Source organism: Mustela nivalis, assembly GCF_964662115.1.
Source record: "Mustela nivalis genome assembly, chromosome: 16".
Taxonomy (NCBI): domain Eukaryota; kingdom Metazoa; phylum Chordata; class Mammalia; order Carnivora; family Mustelidae; genus Mustela; species Mustela nivalis.
This window is the reverse complement of record NC_139035.1, coordinates 36,547,096-36,569,122: the sequence shown is the minus strand read 5'-3', so window position 1 is coordinate 36,569,122 and position 22,027 is coordinate 36,547,096. Positions and strand designations below refer to the sequence as shown.

Below are 22,027 nucleotides of genomic sequence, written 5' to 3'. Positions count from 1 at the left end.
ACCTAGGCGGCACCCTCAGTGAAGTGCCCAACTCTGGGTTCTGGCTCAGGGGGTGATCTCAGGCTGTTGAGATTGAGCCCTGAGGCAAGCTCTGGGCTCAGGGCAGAGTCCACTAGGTCTCTCTCTTGGTCCTGCCCGTCTCCCCTCCCCCACGCACGTGTGCTCTTTCCCTAAAACAAACAAGGAAAACCCTTCACAGCAATGAACAAGGGTTGAGAGTAGGAGGGGTGGGGAGAGAAGCCACCGGCCCTGGGGCGAGCGGGAGGAGCCCGAGATGCTGCCCGCCCTCCCAGGGCCGAGTTGGCTCAGCTGCTGCTGCCGCCGCCCGCCGCCGCCGCGGGGAGCAGCTGATCGCCAGAGCCGTGGCCAGCGCCAGCCGGGCCGCTGGGGCCCAGAGCGCTGCGCTAACAGCCAGTAGCGCCCCCAGCGCTGGCGGAGCACGCTCAGTTGGCCGCCTCGGGGCTGCAGGCGGGTCCAGGGAGGCAGCGAAGGCGGCGCCCAGGCGCCCTTGGGGGTGGGGGTGGGGTGGGGGTGGGGGGCAGGCAGGATGCATCCAGACCCCTGGCGACTGACTGAGCTGCTGCAGGGATTCGCGCGGTGGAGGTGCAGAGGCACCAGCCTGCGGACCTGCTGGAGTTCTGCTGCCGCACTTCAAGCGCCTGCAGCAGAACCAGGGCAAAGGCGCCACAGACTTTGGCCATGAGGGCGCACCTGGGGGGACCCGGGCACCGCGGTCTGGGGCAGCACCCCCAGGGAGGGGGTCAACTTCTCGGAGGAGTCCAAGCACACTGACTCTGAAAATGGGGGGGGGGGGGGGGGTGCTGTGCACGCCAGGGCGTTGGAGGCACTAGTAATAAACCTATCCACAGGGGCGCCTGGGTGGCTCAGTGGGTTAAAGCCTCTGCCTTTGGCTTGGGTCCTGAGCCCAGGGTCCTGGGATCAAGCCCCTTATCTGGCCCCCTGCACTGTGGGGAGTCTCTTTCTCCCACTCCCTCTGCCCCTACCCTCTTCTCTTGCACTCCAGATCTTTCTCAAATACTAAGTAAAATCTTTAAATAAAGAGACTTTGGGGATAGCTCTGACTCCCCCAACTCAGAGCTCTTGAGAAAAGTGTGAAGACACAGGCAGGGCAGGGCTCATGCAAACAGCTCCCCAGGACCCACCCTGCTTCCCTGTGGGTAGGGGCTGGTGCTAGTATCAAGGAGGGGACACTGGAGGCTCCCCGCCTGAGGCAGGGGACATGGGGTCACATGATGGCACCGTTTCTCAACCTGAGTTGAGTGTGAAGGGACACCTGAGGCCGGTGTTCATGCCCTATTTCCCTGGAAATAGTTAAAGAAGCAGGATTCAAAGGACTTCTATTCCTTCTATGTGTTCTCCAATTCCACTGTTCAGTAATGTAATGGTAGCTGGTTTGGTCCCGTGTTACCAGCTCCTGTTTCAGGGAGCCTGGGTGGCCAGGCCCACTAGCATCTGCCTTGACCTCCTGTCATGATCTCAGGGTCCTGGGATGGAGCCCAGTTTGGGCTCTCTGCTCACCAGGAAGTCTGCATCTCTCCCTCTTCCCCGCCCCTCCTCTCTTACACAGAGGCTCTCTCTCCAAATAGATAGATAGATAAATAAATAAACCCTTCAAAAAAAATAAATAAAAGCTCACGTTTTGGCAAGCTTTCATGTTGGAATACACTAGAGAGAAATGACACGCTTTCATTACCATAGCATACTCCCTTTTATTTTAAGCACCTTCAGGTTTGGCTCAGGTATTAGAAAGGAGAGGATTCCCATAAGGAAGGGGGAGCTCCATGAACTGTGCATTTTGGCTGTGTTGGTCTCATGATGAGTCTTCATGTGTGGCGGGGGAGGGAGGCAGGGGCAGGGTGACCGTTCCCACCCTGTGTCATCAGGGCCACTGCTGCTCACGGGGCTCAGGGGTGGGACGGAGCCTGTTCATCCCGAAGCCTAGAGTCTCCCCTTTCCTGCACATCACATCACTGTCCAGGGGACCAGTCCCTTGAAGTCTGCCCTACCAAATGCCTAGGTGAAGTCTCTCCTGGGGGACATTTGTAGACACTCTCAGCTACAGAAAACACAGTGAGCTCAGACCAGCAAGGGCCCTGGTGCCCTGTGGCTCTGTGCCCTGGGGATGTCAGGGCCAAGGTCCCCTTCTAGAATCTGTGGGGCTTCCTGGGTCCCAGACACCCAAGTGAGGGGGCCTCCCCCATCACTGCAGCACCTGTGTGTGCTTCCCAGGTTCTGGGTGGACAGCTGGAAAGGGGGGCCCTGCAGTTTTTAAAACGGACGTGGGTCTTTAGAATCATTGAGACCTATTTTTATTGGGTATTTAAACCTTATTTCCTCTCTGAATTATTTTGGTCACATCAGTTTTTCCATCTTAGAGTGACTACTTTCAAGGGCCTTCTGCTTTGTTTCAGTCATGACATGCCTTTGCTTTTTGATATTGATGTTTGAGTCATTTGACTTTCTTGCTGATCGTTTTCACTTTATTGGAATTCTCTATTTTCAGAGGGATCTGCTTTTAGCTCTGGGAATGTAGGTTTAGTTAGTCAGTGATCAATCTTTATTTCTGATTCTTTAGGTCCCTAGATACATGTCCAGAGGGCCATTTTTGCCTTGGCCTACAGTTCTATCAGCAAATGTTCCTATTTATAGTCCCAGACAGCAGGCTCACAGGGAGCCTGGGTGAGTGTCACAGACTCCCTAAGCTTGTCCTTAAATAATAAATAAAGAATAAAATAAAATAAATGCTAAATAATAATGATGATAATAATAAATAAAATAATAAAATAAATTAATTTTAAAATAAAATTAATAAAGGAAAAATAATAAAATAAAAATTAATAATTAATAATTAGTGCAATTAATAAGAAATAAATAAATTGATAATTCAAGGCAGAATTTTCGGGACCCCTGACTGTCTATGTGTGTTAAGCATCTGCCTTTCCTCAGGTCATGATGCCGGGGTCCTGGAATGGAGGCCCGCATTGGTTTCCCTGCTCAAAGGGGAGTCTGCTTCCCCTCTGCTACAACCCCTCCCCCTGTGCTCTCCATCTCTCTCTGACAAATATGTAAATAAAATCTTTAAAAAATTTTAAGGCAGAATTTTAGAAATAACCTCTAAAAAGACGAGCTGCCCGGGTGGCTCATTCGGTGGAGTGTGTGGTGCTTGGTCTCATGGTTGTGAGTTTGAGTCCGCCCACCCCCCCCACGGTGTAGAGATGAATTCAGGTATGAGAAATAACCTCTAAAAACAAAGAATTTTGTCATTTTTTCTACGGATAGATAAAAATCTATATCCACATATAAAAATATGTGAGCCAGGTTATGTTGGGACTCCCGTTACTGAACAACTGGAAAGCATGTTCAACTCCATGGTCACAGACTATCCAAGAACACAGCTGGCTCCTGGCCTGGGGGGAACCGTTTTCAGCTGCTACCGCCAGGGAAAGAAAGTCTCTTCCCAGGCCAAGTTTTCAGCCTCCTGAGCCCCCAGAAGCATGTCTGTGGCCTCAGGAGCTCTCATTGCTTGAAGTCTCTGTGTGCCCCTGGTGTGGGTTGGGCCATGAGCAGATGAAAGCTCTGGTACTAGGCCAGCCCTGGACACAGGGAACGGTAGATGCCACCCACTCGTGCAAGCAGGTACAGGGTCCCACCAAACTGTTATGCAGATGAGGAAGAGACTGACTAGGACACAGTGGGGGTGACCTGCCCACTGGGGACCTGACGAGCAGCCAGGAGGAAGAGCAGGATCTAGATGGCCTCACTCTATCCCTGGGTCGCTGCTCCTCCCCTCTTTCCTATTTGCCCCGTTTCTCTGTGTGTGTGTGTGCATGTGCTTGTGTGTGTGTGTGTGTGTGTGTGTGTGTGTGTGTGTGTTGTCAGTCCCCTCTGTTCCTCTCCCCTCCCACCTCCTTATGCAGTGCTGTACCTTCTCTGCTTCTCTGCTTGCTGCCCCATCTTTCCCGACTACCTGCCACCGTGTCCACGGCAGTCAGCGTCATCTCTCAGCCCCCAGGCCACCTTTCTTGCATGCTCAGGCCAGCACCCTTAAAGTCCAAGCTGTACTTTCTGGGAGAGTGGCAAAGGGCCCTGTGGGGGACAGGGGTCCACCCCGCCTATGGGCCACACTGCAAATGTAGCTGTCGGGGTCAGGGCCAGGCTACAGGGAACAGGCCCCACTCAAGCCCCAGTCCCAGTGTGGGGGCTGCTCAGCACCTTCTCCCCCTTCCCACCTGTGTCCAACAAGCTCTAAGACCTATACGGATGAGGGAAGGTCAGGGCCTGAGCTCTAGCCAGGCCTGCAAGCCTCTAGGACCCAGCTCTCAGCATGGACTCAGGGTGGCATCAGCCTGCCAGCTGGGTGACCTGGGACAGGCGGTGAATCATCTGCGTGTCTCAGCGTCCCCAACTACGGAACAGGGGGGAAAAGACTCCCTCCTTCTTAAAGTGCCTCTGAGGACTGGATAGGGATGGACAGACATGAAGAACTTGGCACGGCAGCTGCCGCAGTCAGTGGTGAGAATTTGGTTCCGAGTGGCAGCAGCAGCGACAGAGAAAAGCCCAGAGAGCACCAGGAATGCCCACTTGGACCTTCACCCTGTTGCTGGATTAATCAAAATGGGTAAAGAACCCTAAAGGTCTTCAGAGCGTCTCCTAGAGGCCAGAGTCGCACAACATGTGAGCCCACCGTCCAACATGTCACCCAGAACCAAAAGGCCTGACACCCAGAGAAGGAGGCAATGCAGGCACTTGCCCAGGGAAGAGAAAATGCATGTAGCCCTGCCATGCCCGGCTGATGGGTCTGCAGGGGCGCGGCTATGGGACCAACTCTTGTCCCTTAGTGCTTCAGGCCCAGCCAGGGGAGAATGCTGGCACCCACTGCACTCCCGTTCCCCTTCCTCAGTTCAGCCTTCAAGCCCAAGAGATCTGTGAATCCCCCAAGGGTTGGGAACGAGGGAGTTGACCCCCCCATGGCGCCTCTGCAGGCCTGATTCTTGCACTGGGTGGTGACCCAACAGAAGCTGTGCGCGTGCACAGGGGTTCCTGCACGCGCGCTCACTCCTCAGGTTCCAGGTTCTAAAGCTGTGTCCTGGCAACAGGCCCCGCATTGTGCTCTAGGCCTTCAGCCGTGACTTGGCAGCTGAAGGAGAGCGCTGCGAGCCTAGTTCGCTATCCTCAGCGTCTGACCTTACCGGACTGCTCTATGGGCACCTCCTGGAGCAGGCCATGCCCCTCCCCCCATCCCCGGGCTCTGCGGGGTCCGCACCTGCCAGGAGGGCTGGTCCGCCCCCACCGGGCTCATTGTGGCCGCAGACAACTCTTGGAGGCCAGGGCTCGCCCGGCGGTCCACGCCCCGGGGTCCACTCACAGGCGGTCCTCCAAGTACCCCGCAAGTTGGCATCCACGCTCCGTCCTAGCAGCTTGGAGGTACTCCGGGACCCTGGCGACCCCGCGCTTTCTTCTGGGGCTTCTTACCTCCTCCTGTAGGTGGGGCTGCCGGCTGAAATCAGTGCTGTCAGATGCCAGATCACAGATGTCCTGCCGCTGCCGCTCCGAGTCCATCGTGGATACGGTCACCCCCTGTCTGCTGCAGAAGCAGGTCATCACTGGGCTGCGGCCCTCAACACCCAGAAATGACCATGGTGACTCCACAGCGGAGCAGGTGTGCAGAAATCCCAGACAGAGCGGCAAAGGGACAGCCCAGATAGAGACTCACAGAAAGGACCCTAAAGGCACTGAGGCCCCACAGGGGGCATTTAGGCGCCTGGGGGTCCACGGAGGCCTCTCTCCCTTTGTGCCCAGGCCTGGGCCTCTGCCGAGAGCCGTCCCCCGGAAAGAGAGCTCAGAAGACCCATACAGTAAGAAGTCCCCCAGCTCCCACAGGAGCTCCTGCCCCACTCGAAATGCCATCACCAGTTCTTACAGTTCCACCAGGGGCTGCCACCCGGTCAAGAAGAAGAGGCGTCTGGCCACAAGTCAGGCCTCGCAGCCCCCGAGGTCCCCCAAAAAAGTCAACCAAGAGAGCCCCTTGTGTCCTGCTGGAGTGCCTGCACTTTGCCAAAAGAACCAGCTGGAAAAGGCTGCCGATACCACCATGGGGCAGAAGGCTGCGCAGAGGAACAATTCATCCCCAGATGACTGTTCCAGGCCCCGAAAACGCAAGTTTCCTCTGCTGCCACACAGGCGAGGGGAGCCTCTGAGGCTGCCATCACCCCCTGAGCCGAGGTTTCGAGTGACTGTTGAAGACCTTGACCGGGAAAAAAAAGCTGCTCTCCAGCGCATCCAAGATGCTCTTCGAGGGGACACAGAGGCCACCTGCAGCTGTGGCCCAGCTAGCCCATCCAGTGCCTTGGCCCTGCCTGCTGCAGTGGCTGCTCCGCTGCCAGCCTCTGACTCCCAGGTCACCTCCAGGGACTGCTCCAGTTCTTCCCAGCCTCTGCCCTTGGGGTCTCACCCTGGCTGCGGTGGGAGCAACGTTGCATCTACCCAGGCCCCCTCGATGCCGTCCGGGGACATCACAGCCTCAGTCACAGTCCCCCCAGGGCTGCCTTCACTGCCTGGATGTAGGGACAACCTGGGATCCACTGCCCAGGCCCCACTCGGGGCTGATGGTGGGCAGTGGCCCGGAGCCAGCACCCTTCAAATCTCTCCCGCGCATGGACAGCCGGCAGCTCAGGCTCCAGACCCACTCCAGGCCCTGAGCACGGCAGTAGACCAGCTGTCCTTGGGCAGTGGCACCCAGGTAGGTTATGTGGTTCCCTTACCCGCATCTGCCTCCCAGGGGACTCGTACCAGTGCCCAGCCAGGCTCGGTTACCTCCTCTGCTGTCCTCGCCCTTGGCACAGCTGCTGCCCCTGGCTTGACAGCGGCCCCCCAATTGCGCAGCGCTGGGGCCAATAGCCAGCACCCCGGCCCCCCAACTGACACCACAATGCCAGCCACCATCAGCATGGGCCTATCGGCAGCACCCCCAGTTTTAGGGAGAGGAGATGAAGTTGCTGATCTCTGCTCCAGATTTGGGGCACTCTGCATCGCAGCAGCAACGAGCAGGGTCCCAAGTGGCCCGCAGGGCTCCAGGGCAAGCCTGGGCCGGAACACAGGGGCCCGCCCACGCCAGAGCACCCTGTCCGGGACCACGGGAGCCAGCACAAAGAACCAGCCTTTGTCGGGAGCCCCGAGTGCTCCTCCCTCTAGTCACATCCCCAGGCACAAGACCAAGCAGAGGTCGAGATCAGAGGGCGGCACTTCCTGCAAGGCTGCCTGTGGGGACGGGGGCGTCCTGGCCTCTCCTCCTAGCACCACCGCCTTTGTGGTCAGCACGGCCCAAACCAGCCTTGCCACCAAGACCCCCTCATCCCCTGCCAAGAGATTGATTAGGTGCAAAAGAGCTTCACCGGGCAACAAGGCATCTTCCTGCACATCCCAGCCAACTGCCGCTGCCCCTACCTTGACAGCGGCCCCCCAAAAGCCCGGCGCTGTGTCCCATGCTGGGCCCAACAGCCAGCACCCCAGCCCCCCAACTGGCACCACAATGCCGGCCCCCATCAGCATGGGGCTTTCGGCAGCACCCCTAGTTTTGGGGAGAGGAGATGATGTTGCCGATCTCTGCTCCAGATTTGGGGCACTCTGCATCGCAGCAGCAACGAGCAGGGCCCCAAGTGGACCGCAGGGCTCCAGGGCAAGCGTGGGCCGGAACACAGGGGGCCGCCCACGCCAGAACACCCTGTCGGGGACCACGGGAGCCAGCACAACGAACCAGCCTGTGTCGGGAGCCCCGAGTGCTCCTCCATCTAGTCACATCCCCAGGCACCAGAACAAGGAGAGGTCCAGATCGGAGGGCGGCACTTCCAGCAAGGCTGCCCGCGGGGACGGGGGCGTCCTGGCCTCTCCTCCTAGCACCACCGCCTCTGTGGTCAGCACGGCCCACACCAGCCTTGCCACCAAGACCCCCTCATCCCCTGCCAAGAGATTGATTAGGTGCAAAAGAGCTTCACCGGGCAACAAGCCATCTTCCGCCACATCACAGCCCACTGCAGCTGCCCCTGGCTTGGCAGTTGCCGCCCAGGTACTTGGCACCGTGTCCCATGCTGGGCCCAACAGCCAGCACCCCGGCCCCCCAACTGGCACCACAATGCCGGCCCCCATCAGCATGGGGCTTACGGCAGCACCCCCAGTTTTGGGGAGAGAAGATGATGTTGCCGATCTCTGCTCCAGATTTGGGGCACTCTGCATCGCACCAGCAACGAGCAGGGCCCCAAGTGGCCCGCAGGGCTCCAGGGCTAGCCTGGGCCCAAACACAGGGGGCCGCCCACGCCAGAGCACCCTGTCGGGGACCACGGGAGCCAGCACAACGAACCAGCCTTTGTCGGGAGCCCCGAGTGCTCCTCCATCTAGTCACATCCCCAGGCACAAGACCAAGGAGAGGTCCATATCGGATGGCGCCACTTCCAGCAAGGCTGCCCGCGGGGACGGGGGCGTCCTGGCCTCTCTTCCTAGCACCACCGCCTCTGTGGTCAGCACGGCCCACACCAGCCTTGCCACCAAGACCCCCTCATCCCCTGCCCAGAGATTGATTAGGTGCAAAAGAGCTTCACCGGGCAACAAGGCATCTTCCTGCACATCCCAGCCCACTGCCGCTGCCCCTGGCTTGACAGCGGCCCCCCAAATGCCCGGCGCTGTGTCCCATGCTGGGCCCAACAGCCAGCACCCCGGTCCCCCAACTGACACCACAATGCTGGCCCCCATCAGCATGGGGCTTTCGGCAGCACCCCTAGTTTTGGGGAGAGGGGATGATGTTGCCGATCTCTGCTCCAGATTTGGGGCACTCTGCATCGCAGCAGCAACGAGCAGGGACCAAAGTGGCCCGCAGGTCTCCAGGGCAAGCCTGGGCCCGAACACAGGGGGCCGCCCACGCCAGAGCACCCTGTCGGGGACCACGGGAGCCAGCACAATGAACCAGCCTGTGTCGGGAGCCCCGAGTGCTCCTCCTCCTAGTCACATCCCCAGGCACCAGACCAAGGAGAGGTCCAGATCGGACGGCGGCACTTCCAACAAGGCTGCCCGTGGGGACGGGGGCGTCCTGGCCTCTCCTCCTAGCACCACCGCCTCTGTGCTCAGCATGGCCCACACCAGCCTTGCCACCAAGAACCCATCATCCCGTGCCCAGCACCTAAGAGGACGTAAAAGAGCTGCACCGTGCAAGAAACCATCTTCTCCCCCATCACAGCCCACTTCCTAAGGGCCCAAGAGGCAGAGGCTCGGCTGAGCCAATAGCTACCTGGAGAAGTATCTAGTGGTGTACTTCCATGTGACACCGGTGCAAGACTAGTGTGGAACGGGAGACACAAATCAAGCCTGGTACTGGAGCAAGACCGAACACTCAGCCTGCCAGCCAACATTGGGAAAACTTCCCAATCCCTGACCTACCATTTTTAAGGAAGGTGGGGGCCTGAGGCCTCATCTGTGATCCCAGGGGCCATGGGCCTTGGGACAGTACACGGAGATCGGGTCCCTTTGGCCTCCAGTCCCACAGCTCCTGGGACTCCTGCCGCTACCCACAGATTTCCCCTCCCCTCTCCCCACGTTCCTCTCAGAACCTTTAGGTAGTGTTCATTTCATTAATAAAAGCCTGTTCTAGTTTCTCTGCATAGCTCTCTTGAGTCTCCTCTGTGGGTCATGTGGGCAAAAGTTGGGGGCCGAATGGAGGCTGGCATGGGAAGCCAGACGCCACCGTTTCCAGGTTCCCGTGGCCCAGCGGAGCGGGTAGGGCTGGAAGGACAGACCCTTGAAGAGTGAGAGTAGGTTTTCCGTTTCGGGGACGGGCCTGGGAGAACACTGGCCTGGGGAGGGCAAACTGGGGAGACTCACCCTTGCCTATTGGAAGCGCTGCTCCTCTCCCACTGGGGACCCCACGGAATCTTCTTGCTTCACAGCCCTAGGGCGATGTAAAGACACTCCTGGCCTAGAGTATGGGTCTGGCATCCACGACTGTGGCTCAGGGAAAAGGAGGACAGCTTTGCCTTGAGGGTCTGACAGCTCCCTGAGCGCTGAGTGACATCCCACTTCATACAAGCACCAGGCCTCCCTCCGTGCATCTCTTCCCTCTGCCAGGCATTTGGGGGCCCCTTCCGGATGGTACTCGGGAGAAAAATGAGGAAGAAACAAGTCACCTGGGAGAGGGAGGGAGCAAGGATGACGCTGAAAGGACTGTCACCCCCCAAAACTCCTCAGTCCCATATTGATTAGATACAAGATCACAGCCAACGAACGAGGAGGTTATACATTAGTCTTGGGTCTTGTAGGTCAACCAGAAGGAATGGGAGTCCTACATCGACCATAGTCTTGCAGGTAAACAGAGGAGGCTGTGCCTGGCCCAGCAGCATGGAATTTTTGGCTGAGCAAGCGCACAGAAAGGGATGATTTTAACAGCAGGCTTTCCGGAGGCAGGGAGACAACGGTAAAGGGAAACAGGCGATGTTCCACCCTGAGCTGCTGGGCTTCGAAGACGCCTATCCTCCTCTCCACCGGAGGCCTGCTGCTAGTTCGGGTTTTCTCAAGGTCATCGTCAAGCATGCTTGCATGACCAGTACAATTTCTCATTAGTGATATTTCAAGCAGCCTATCATTCTGAGGGACGGTTACATTTCCCCCTTTTTGTTAATGCAGAAGCAGCAAAATCCGTTTTGCAAGTTCTTGAACCATTAGTCGTCAGAAAGATTTCCATGAGCATCTGAGGACTAAGCATAAAATGATTATAGCAATAAAAAGTGTCATCATTCCACCTATAATGCCAGCACCAGTGTTTTGATCCAAGCAAAGGGGTTTACATCAGATAAAATATCATTAATCCTTTGAGTGAAACTCACACTTGGAACTGATGGTAAGGATCACAGGGAATGCCCTGAATAGTATCTTGAAGGTGTTTAATATCCACAGTTAAATTACCACCCTCATGACTACTAATATGGGTCTGGGATGTATCACATAGCACACGGGTGCTAAGTTGAGGACAGGAGTCAGGTGGCTCGTCAGGCTCCGGGTGTGGCCAGGGGGCACTGCCAAAGGTGGTCGTGACCTCAGGGAGGCATGTGGGTTTCTCCCAGTCTGAGGGTTTTGTGCAGCTCTGAATGGCATGGTCTCTTCCTGGGTTGCAGGCAGACTCCTTGGGTCTATGTCCTGAGTCCTCAATCAGGAGGGGACAGAAGCCTGTAACCCAACGGAGAGTTACCAGCACTGGTATGGGCGCCCCAGGGGGCTGAGTAGAGGGTGGTTTTGGCCACACGTGAGTGTGGCTTGCAGAGGGCTTTCTCACGTGATTTGGGCTGCGACCACTCGGGAACCCCAGCCAGTCCCAGGCAGTGGGACTCTGGGCCTGTGCCACCGGAAATGAGTTCCTCAGGGGCTTTCCAGCCAATTCTTATCTCACAATCTTTCTGCCCATATCAATATTGATATTGATTTGGGCAGAAAGATCATGAGACTTGGCTGGCATTGGGTGGCAATTCCAGCCACGCTGGCAGTCTACAGTGCTTTCTCTCTAGGTGGGTACTTGTCAGGCCATCCAGGAACATGGGCCAGGTTCATGCAGTTCCCTCAAGGGCCCCTGAACAGGGGAGCATTTCGGGGGAAGAATTGAGGGAGTGGGTCCAGCTGAGAGTCAGCCTCCATGTTTGTCGCCTGGTGGGTCGCCGAAGGTGGGGGTGGGTTTGAGGGTACATGCAGGTTTCTCCTGCTCTGAGGGTTTTGCACAGCTCCGAATGGCACAATTTCCTCCTGGGTGGCAGCCAGAGTCCTGGGGTGTGGCTCAGTGGTCCCCAGTCTGAAAGGCATGGGGGCCAGGTCTCTGGGGAAGGAAGCCTGAAAACCCAACCAAGGGTTAGGGTTAGGGTGTAGGGGCATAGCAGGCCCAATCTGCCAGCACTGAGGCAGGATCCCCAGGGGGCTGAGTGAAGGACTGGGGTCAGGTGGTGTATCAGGCTCCAGGTTTCGTGGCCAGGGGGGCCACTGCAATTGGCCTCAGGGAGGCATGTGGGTTTCTCCCAGTCTGAGAGTTCTGCACAGCTCCAAATGGCATGGTTTCCTAGTGGGTGGCCAGCAGATTCCTAGCATTTGGCTCTGGAGTCCCTAATCTGGAGAGATTGGGGGACAGAAGCCTGAAAACTCAACTGAGGTTTAGGGTCAGGGCCTAGGGGCATGGCAGGCCTGATCTGCCAGCGCTGGGACAGGGACCCCAGGAGGCTGAGTAGTGGGATGGGTTGGCCACGTGTGTGTCTGGCTCATTGAGGGCTTTCTCACAGGGTCCAGGCTGCAACCACTCATGACCCTGTGCGAGGCCAGGAAATGGCCCTATGGGACTGTGCCACCCAAAGCGAGTTCACTGGACATTTTCTTGCCAATTCTCATGAGCTTTCTGCCTGTATTGATATCGATTTGGGCAGAAAGCTTGTGAGAATTGGAGGGTGTTGGGCGGCGAGTTGGGTCGCACTGTTGTCCACTGTCTAGAGCACTTTCTCGCTAGATGCATGTCACGGCTATCCCGGGACATGGGCTGGTATGTGGCTCCCCTGAGGGCCTCTGCCCACAGGAGCTTTCCAGGGGCAGAGTGGAGGGAGGGGGTCTGGATGAGCGTCAGCCTCCATGTCTGTGGCCCTGTGGGTTGTTGAGGGTGGACTCAAGAGGGGCATGCACATTTCTCCCGCTCTAAGGCTTTTGCACAAATCCACTTGGCACTGATTCCTCCTGAGTGGTAGGCGGAGTCCTGGGGTATGGCTCAGGGCTCCCCAATCTGGAGGGCTTGGGGGACAGGTCCCTGGGGATGGAAGCCTGAAAACCCAACTGAGGGATAGGGTGAGGGCCTAGGGGTCTGGCAAGTCTGACCCACCAGCGCCGGGGCAGCCCTGTAGGCCTGTGCCACCAGAAGTGAGTTCACTGGGGATTTTTCGGCCAATTCTCGTGAGCTTTCTGCCCAAATCGATAGCAATTGGGCCCCAAAACTCGTGAGAAATAGCTGACCTTGTGCTTCCATTTGGGCCGCGTGCGTGCCAAATGTTTGGAATGCTTTCTTGCTAGGTGCGTGTTGCAACCATCCGGGGCCACAGGCTGGGCCCATGCGGCTCCCCTGAGGGTTCCCACAGAGACAAGCTCCCTTGGGGGCAGAGTTGATGGAGAGGTTAAGGCTGACAATCAGGCTCTGGATTTGTGGCCGGGGGTTGGGGGAGCCCTGAAAGCAGGGTTGGCCTTAGGAGGCCATGCAGGTTTCTCTCCCTCTGAGGGTTCTATGCATCTCTGAATGGCATGGTTTTCCCCTGGCTGGCAGGCAGAGTCCTGTGGTGTGACTCAGGGGTCCCCAATCTGGAGGGCAGGGCTTTGGGGCCATACCTCTGGGGACAGAAGCCTGAAAATCCAACCTAGGGTTTGAGTTAGGTTGCCTAGGGGCAGGGCAGGCTTGATCTGCCTGCACTGAGGTGGTATTCCCCAGGCGGCTGAGTTGAGGCTGGGGGTCAGTCGGTGCATCAGGCTCCGGGTTTGTGGCCAGGGGGCCACCGAAGGTGGGGGTTCCCTCAGGCAGGGCATGCAGTTTCCTCCTGCTCTGAAAGTTCTTTGCAGCTCCAAACAACACGGTTTCCTCCTGGGTGGCAGGCGGACTACTGGTGTATGGCTCTGGGGTCCCCCATCTGGAGGGCTTGGGTGCCAGGTTTTTGGGGACAGAAGCCTGAAAACCCAACCTAGGGTTAGGGCCTGGGATATGGCAGGCCCGATCTTCCAGCACTGAGTGGGTTTCCCCAGGCTGCTGAGTAGAGGGTGGGGTTGGCCAGTGTTCTGAGATAATTCGTGCCACTCATGTGTCTGGTAATTAGAGCACTTTCTCCCAGGGTTCAGGCAGCGAACACTCAGAGGACCGCGGGCCTGGCCTGGGTGGTTCCCCTGAAGCCCCCAGCACTGGAAACAAGTTGGCTGGGGGTTCTAGCAATCTCACAAGACTTCTGCCCACTCAATATTGTTCTCTTGAAGTCAGAGTATTAGTTGTTCTGAGGAGACCTTGATACCCTAGTGTTAAGTGATCAGCCATAACTAATGTGAGTAATCTACTTCTTATAGCAGGAAGAAACATTAAAATAGTACAACATATTTACTAACTGAACTCCATACTTTAATAAAAACCTTGGCAATTTTTTGTCGTTGTTGTTAAAGAATTTATTTGAGAAAGAGAGATAGCATGAGAGAGCACGAGGGGAAGTCAGAGGGAATAGCAGACTCCCCCCCACCCCCCTCCATGGGACTGGGAGCCTGATGTGGGACTCGACCCCAGGACTTTGGGATCACGACCTGAGCCCAAGGCAGTTGCCACCCCTGTACCCTTTGGCAAGATTCTTAATATTTTTTAAAATCATGGCTGTCACTTTGTTTACTCTCTATATCTATTCCTAAAAGTATTTTGGCTTATATGAAGATAGAATTTTATCTTCTTTCATCTTTATTCTATATTGTATTTTACTCATTTAATTGTAGGATTATTAATTAAGGAAAAGTTCTGATCAAAACTTACCTGTAATTCCATCCACATTACACTTGAATTAAAGAATATAGAAAAAATATTTTTTCATTAATATTACCTGGTGTATCAACAGTGTGATTTATTTTTAGTTATGTAATGAAAAAAATACTTGGGTGTAGATTTTCTTCAAAAATGATAACCATGACATGATGAAATGGTCATTAAAATATTTCTAGATTTTGCTTTTTTTATAAAAATCAGTATTTAGAATTTCACAGCGAAGAGGTCCTAAATTCTTCACACATGAAATTATATAAAAATAGAAGACATAGACATCTTTAACTCTTTAATCCTTTGATTAAGCAGCAAGCATATCACTCTTCCAGGCCAAACACTGCTTAAACAAAAAAAATTAATGACGTGCAAAATATTTACAAAATATGCAAAGCACACAATAAGACATCTCACTATATACATGTGTCATATTACTAGTGAAGCTCAGATTTTTTTCTGTGTGCTCTAGTGTATGTAAATCAAATTACAGCACATCCCTTAGATACAGCATCTTGGCCCATGGCTGGGATAGAACAGATTTTTAAATGAATCATAATATACTTAACAGCTAGACAGATGCTGGTGCTGACCAACACACTGACTTGTCCCACACACTGTATATTGAAGATCTACTGACAAGAGACAAGACAATAAAAGCCATATAGTATGCACGTATGCAAGATAATCTAAGTACTTTAAAAAAATGCTTTAGATATTTTAAGATATATAACTGCCCACCCCCGTGGCTTTTAAAGTAAAAATAAGTATAAATTCTTGAATATTAAGAATTTTAAATCAGATTTTTATCTAGTTACAATCCAGGGGCAGGAACTTTTTAAGATGATCCAATGAGAAAGACAAGATACACCCTGGAAAAAGTTTGTGCCAGAACATAAGGTCCTTATGAAGAGCAGAGCTCTAAACTTCAAAATTAAAACTAATCAATGAATTTAAATCTAATAGCTCCTTAGGGCGTTAGAGCCAATGGTAGGAACTATTTTTCCAATATTGGGAATATAGGACTTCTCAAAACATAAATCAAGGGCCTTAGATGTTGACTATTTCTTGAAGTAGTTCTAGATCTGATGAGAATATAAATGTGCAAACATTTAGCCTTAAGTTCCACTAGTATAGTAATCTAAGTGATCTCTTTGCACAAGTCATGATTCCAATATGAAATCGCTGTATCAAAAATATTAGTAACACATTGTTGAAATACTATTACTTATAAAATATTCTTTGTAGGTGCTTAATGATTTATGTGTTCAATTAAGACTTGAGATGTTTTCGCTTCTCATAAAAAAGGGGTCTCAGCATTTTAAGTTAACAGCACAATTGTGACAATATACTGATGCATCTTTAGATAACACAGAACAAATTCTTCGATTTATTTTACGAAATAGTGTTGATGATTTAACTCTAAACCATACCCACAAGCACAGGTCGGCTGCAAGGAATACACAAATGTATTCAAATAGTACAATAGAGATTTATCAAGAAAACATCCTTTATATTAAATGCAGACCATATTAATAAGTATGAGGGCAATTTTAAGTCAGATCCTAAACACAAAAAGGGCACTGTAAATAAATGCTTCCATAACTATCACTATCTCCACATAACTGACAAAATATAATTCTCTTCTAAAGTCCCCAAATATAGGCAACTACTAGTTAAAAGCAGAGAGCATTTTAAAAAATCAAAATTAACTCCATTTTCAAGGAACTTAAAAAAGACACTGTACTTCAACAAATCTGTATGTAAAATTATCACAACAATCCTCTTATTACTTATAGATGACAGGTCAATGACCTTTAAGCAAGGACTTTGCACTAGGACCCTAAAGTGTAAGTTAAAGGGTTAGTAGGTTCAGTACATTCTTTGTGGTTTCATATAATTGCTTTGCAATTGATTAAATTGCTTTCTTTTAAAGGAATATATTAAAATTCCTTTAGAAAAAAAAGCAAGATATTTGGAAAAAAGGGATACGCACTGAAATTTTTTAAATATGCATTAAATGAACATATGTCAAAATCTGAAATGCAGGCTATTTATTCTTGTACTCCTAACATAGGAAAATGTTGTTAAAAATTAAATTAAGGAAGAAAGAAAAAGTCAAACATCCTTAAGAAACTTAAGGAGTTTCCACAATTCCTAAGTCAGTATTTCTGTACTAAGAGCCTTGACTATGAAGAGGCAGAAATAGAAAGAATCTCAATAAAATAAATATGGTAAAAACAAAACAAAACAAAATCTATATACTTTTTTTTTTTTTTTTTTTATTTGACAGAGAGAGGTCACAAGTAGTCAGAGAGGCAGGCAGAGAGAGAGAGGAGGAAGCAGGCTCCCTGCTGAGCAGAGAGCCCGACGCGGGACTCGATCCCAGGACCCTGAGATCATGACCTGAGCCGAAGGCAGCGGCTTAACCCACTGAGCCACCCAGGCGCCCCCTATATACTTTCTTAAGTATATAGAATACTTAATCTCCTTTTGTTCCTTTTATGAGATCATGTCGCTGAACATATACTCTAGAAAGGAGGCTAACTGTAGGCTTTTTGTTGTATAACATTTAGTTTGGTTGCACAAACCAAAAAATGTCCTAGACATCCACTTATGCTAGCCCCCTGCCACAGAACTAGTTCACAGCCTCAGTATCAAGGAGGACTGTTCTCTTTTGCATCAGTCTGATGAGCACTGGTCTAATGATGGGGTGAAGAGTTACTGCAGCTCTGTCGAGTTTAATTTTAGTGCAGCGAGTCCTGTGAATCTGTCTGAATTCCGATAAGTGACGGTGGCTGTTGACCACCAACCGTGGACAACACTGGTCTTGGGTTGAGACGGGGCGGCAGAGAATTAGCAGGGCGAATGAGAGGTGGTGGAGGCTGATTGAAAGTTGGCCGGGGCTGGATGAACCGAGCCTGCTGCTGGAGTGGAGGAGGCTGCCGGTGAAGAGCGGGGGCAGCAGGCAGTGTTGGACGAAGAAGTGGTGGAGGCTGGTTCAGAGTGGCAATGGGGGCTGTTGGTGTTGGAGTGGATGATGGGGCAGGAGGTGGTGGACCCAGGGTCCGAGGAGCCTGTGGGGTCTGTGCCTAGAGGTGAGGAAACAAAAATACCTGTATGAGATGAGCGTTCCTAATGAACTGAATGCAATATAGCTTGGGCTGTCCCAGGAAAAACAAAACAAATCAAAACAAAACAAAAACATAACACCAGTGTTTTTTTGGAAGCACAAGCTTCTTTTATTTTAAACAAAGCAAAACAAAAAACCAAAAACTGAAAAAGCAATGAAGCTACCAAACAGGCATCTTTATTAGTAATCAGCTTAACACTAGAAATAAAAATAAGACTATGAAAGAACAATACATTCTCCATTCTTCTAGGATCAGAACTTAGCATGTCCTTAGGACTTAAGAGTCACGAGAGAGGCACCACTGAGTAAGTGGATTGTCAACCTTTCATGCTCATTTATCTAGTCCTCTGACAAATTAACCTTACAGAACACCACACAAAATGATGATTCCTCAACTCATATTAGCTCAAATTCCATACACAAACACACCTCCTCTTCTCCTCTTCTTCATCAGTGCTCTTCCCTGATGGCACATTAGAAGCAATTTTTGTCTCCTCCCCTAAAGTAGAAGCATCACCATTAGAAGCCTGGGTTCCTTGTTCTGCTTCCCACTCCTGCAATACCTCCTCTAAGTTAAACCGACACCTGTAGTTTACAAAGAAGTTCTTCACTTCGCCAACAGTCTTGTTGCCAATTACATCTGCAGTAGCTTGAAAATCTTTACCATATTTGCGGACACCTGGAAGGCAAAGTAAATAATACACCTGTGAAGGATCAATAAGGAGAGCTGTGTGTACTATACATCATGCACACACAAAAGATACCAGCAATGAAAATCCTTTCTCATAAACTCTGCTCATTTCTCAATTCTGAAATAGAGACTAAGATATCAGTGTCACAGATGAAAACTATCAATTACGTCATTTCAGCGAGCCAGCCACTTGCCTTCAACTGAACAATCAGAAACTTACCATTTTTCACATACTCAGTTATTTTCTCCAATCCTCTCTTGAACTCTCAAATACAGTCCATTTATTGTAAAGCATTGAATTCTTTGTTCCATCCTCAATTCCACATTCATTTATTTCCCTAGTAGCCAGTCACCTAAATTTGAGCAACACCATTTGTAAACAAAACTGAATGGGAATGAGCCATCTGTTTTATCCCCTCAATGGATTGAGTGGGTGGTCTTAGAGTTCCCCCATTAAGAAAAGCATCATAATTTTGGTTTTAATACCAGCTTCAATTGGTTTTCTTGCCTAATCTCACCAGGGCACCAATGAATAGAAATGAGGTAAAAAGAGAATCATGACAATGTGATTCGGCAAAAAAGGGAAACTATGTTTCAGAGTTAGTTGGATTTCAACTCCTCTAACAATTTCAAAGACTGTGTATGCAGACTCCATAAAGGAGTCTTAGCTGTACTTTATAGCCTTAAGAGTGAGGTTACAGTAGTGACTACATGTACTTGTGTTTATCATCACTACCTTAAATTTAATGACTGTACATTCAGTTATTTGAGAACCTAACTTTTTGTAATGGAAATTTTATTGGAATGAAAGATTGATATTTGATTTATGAACCTGGGATAGTCAATTATACTACAGAATTTGGAATGACTTTATATGATCAGATGGATAATAAACTGCTCTTAAGGGAATTCTAAAAGGACGTTCACTGACTCATCATTTAACTCAAAACACAGAAGGTGTCAAAAGGGTTGACTTTACAATTTCATAACTGTTTAAAATACCAGAAAACACTCATTAATTAGAGAGGAGAAAGGGAAATAAATGATACTTATGATACTAAAAAGTCTATAATATAACCTAAGCAACCAGAATCATGGGAATTTAAATAAATTCAATATGTATACAATCATAGATGAGAGAATATAAGGGTATGTTAACACCTCAGGAGAAATGCTAGATTCATATCTTACAGATACCCAATTACCTTAAAGCATCATCAGGATATGACAAAATTCTTGTTTTTAATTTCTGCCTTTATTTTATATAGAGAATTTGGGAACGAATAATCTCTTGCTTATATTCAACTAGCCAGGCTTGACTATGACGAATGCTTTTATCTTAAAGAGCATTTGGGGCAGGAGGTTTGACATTAAGCTGGAATGATTTTTACTACAGAGTTTGGGGTGTGTAAACTGTGCTCATCTGCTCTGTTCTCAAAGGGAAAGACATACACATGATAATAAATTTTGGCACATTATTTAGCAAAATAAGCTCTTTTTAAATCCATAAGCTGATCTTCAGTTTAAACTCCATAATTGAGTAAAAATTCTAAGGGTGACCAGGTTCCACTAATTCCACATCTGCAATAAAAATCCAAGGGTATTTCCTATCAGGAATTATTGCTATATATTCAAGTACTTCTCTACTACTTATATTCTGGAAAATAACAACTCATTTGAGATTGCTGTACTGAAAAATAACTCCTAATTAGAAATCAGACACAGAGTTCTATCGATGTACTATTTTTTACAAGGAATATGTAATTTATATTCTAGAAATGACCAAATCTACTGAATACATGAGTTTGGAAATGAAAACTTCAAATAAATCTAAGATTAGTTCTTCTGTATTATAGCAAGAAGTCACATTAAGATGGATTCCAAATACGAAGACATTACAATCCTCAGAACACCTATTTGTTTAGCAAAATATATTACAAAACCTACCAATAAGTTGTCCCCATGTCTTATTCCATTTTATTTTCTCTTGTTTAAGGGACTTGATCTTGTTAGCAACACTGCTGCACTTCCAGAATTACAGACCCCCAAATATAAACTACTTCCTATTGGAACCTTAGTTTTCCCAGACACTCTGAATGTCAAGGATTTTTTCTAAGTCACCTAGGTTCTGAGTCACCCAGGTATGTTTATCATTAACTCATGTATGCCATATAAACTACTTGGTAAAATCTCAAGGCTCAGACCATACTGCAGACTTTCGTCGTCTGGTTGAGGATCCCACTGGTGTCCCAAGAACACGCAGGCCTTCAGGGATGTTAATGTGCTCAGCCTGCAGGGTGGCAGGGCACCTGGACAGTTGTTTCTGGACAAGAGCAGTCTCATCCATTTGCCCTAGTGTGTTGTGACAAATTTCATAATTTTTTCTGTATGCCATGAGGTGAGAAAAGTTGGGAAGTACTGTCCTAGGAAATATAATGCTTAGTGCACAGGAAGCGCTCAGGAAATAGGATTGACTTTTCTTCCCCAAACCACAAGAGTCACATATAGCTAACTTCTTTATCACCTTCACACTGCCCATGACGCTGGTTCAACAGCATATTTTGTTTAGAAGGTGGAATTCTTAATTCTATACTGTGGCTGATAACTAGGTAAATTCTAGTGAAATACCAACTGAAGACTTAACTGGAACAGCTCTTTCCGAAGAATCCCTAGCTAGGCTTCTGGAGGAAAACCTAGCAGGGTAGCAATGCAGAGCAACTCACTTTAACAACCCAAGACATTAGAGCTTACATTAGTTCCAATTTGTACCTGCAAGAAGGGTGTTCTACTGTTTTTCATAATTTAGAGTAAGTAAGGCCATCTGATTGCTTTATCAGCAAGGCTGAGAATCAACATAGTGATTAAATCCCTTTCTCTTCCTGAAGATGTAATAAAAGGTCCATTTGAACCATGGTTTTAAATGAAAATTTCCCAGGTTGGGGCAAAGGTCAGTTTTAAAAGGTTAGTAGAATGAAAATCCTGGAAGAGTTAAACTGTAAATATTCCAGGAAGAGGAAAAAGTGTTTTCAATCAAATTTTGAAAGTTACAATCAAACAACTTGGCTTCTTTTGCTGGCAGATGATACCTTAAAATCTTTTAACATACACTTTTAAAGTTTTGTTTGGGAATTAATATAAAATCACATTTTATAAAAGCCCACATTTCTCAAACAATATTCTTCATCCGGCCAACAAAAAAACCCACACATTCATATTTTTAAAAATTTGGCTAGTAAAACTAAATTCAGGAGCATTTGTAGTATGGTGTTTTCCAACTCTGGACATGAACAGTAGACTTTTTATCTTTTTTTCTCCTGCCATAGAAGGGATATATCTGCTTTTGCTATGCTCAAAAAGTTATTTTTAAAATCTGATTTGGGGAGTGCCTGGGTGGCTCAGTGGGTTAAAGCCTCTGCCTTTGGCTCAGGTCATGATCACAAAGTCCTGGGATTGAGTCCCGCATTGGGCTCTCTGCTCTGTAGGAGCCTGCTTCCCCCTCTCTCTCTCTGCCTGCCTCACTGCCTACTTGTGATCGCTTTTACTCTGTCAAATAAATAAATAAATAAATAAATCTTTTAAAGTAAAAAAATAAAATAAATCTGATTTGGGGCTACACCCCACCCAAAAATGTAAAAATATT

At 49.8% G+C, this 22,027-nt stretch overlaps 1 protein-coding gene across 1 annotated transcript in view; it reads right to left on the bottom strand.

Moving 5' to 3' along the window:
• Positions 1-17,026: 17,026 nt before the first annotated feature.
• LOC309849383 (REST corepressor 3-like) overlaps positions 17,027-22,027 on the bottom strand; it is a 50,541-nt gene continuing 45,540 nt past the window's right edge. Inside the window, 2 exon segments of the mRNA XM_082701876.1 lie at positions 17,027-17,655; positions 18,134-18,375. Of these exon segments, the coding sequence (XP_082558002.1) occupies positions 17,311-17,655; positions 18,134-18,375 (587 nt within the window). The 3' untranslated portion in view covers positions 17,027-17,310.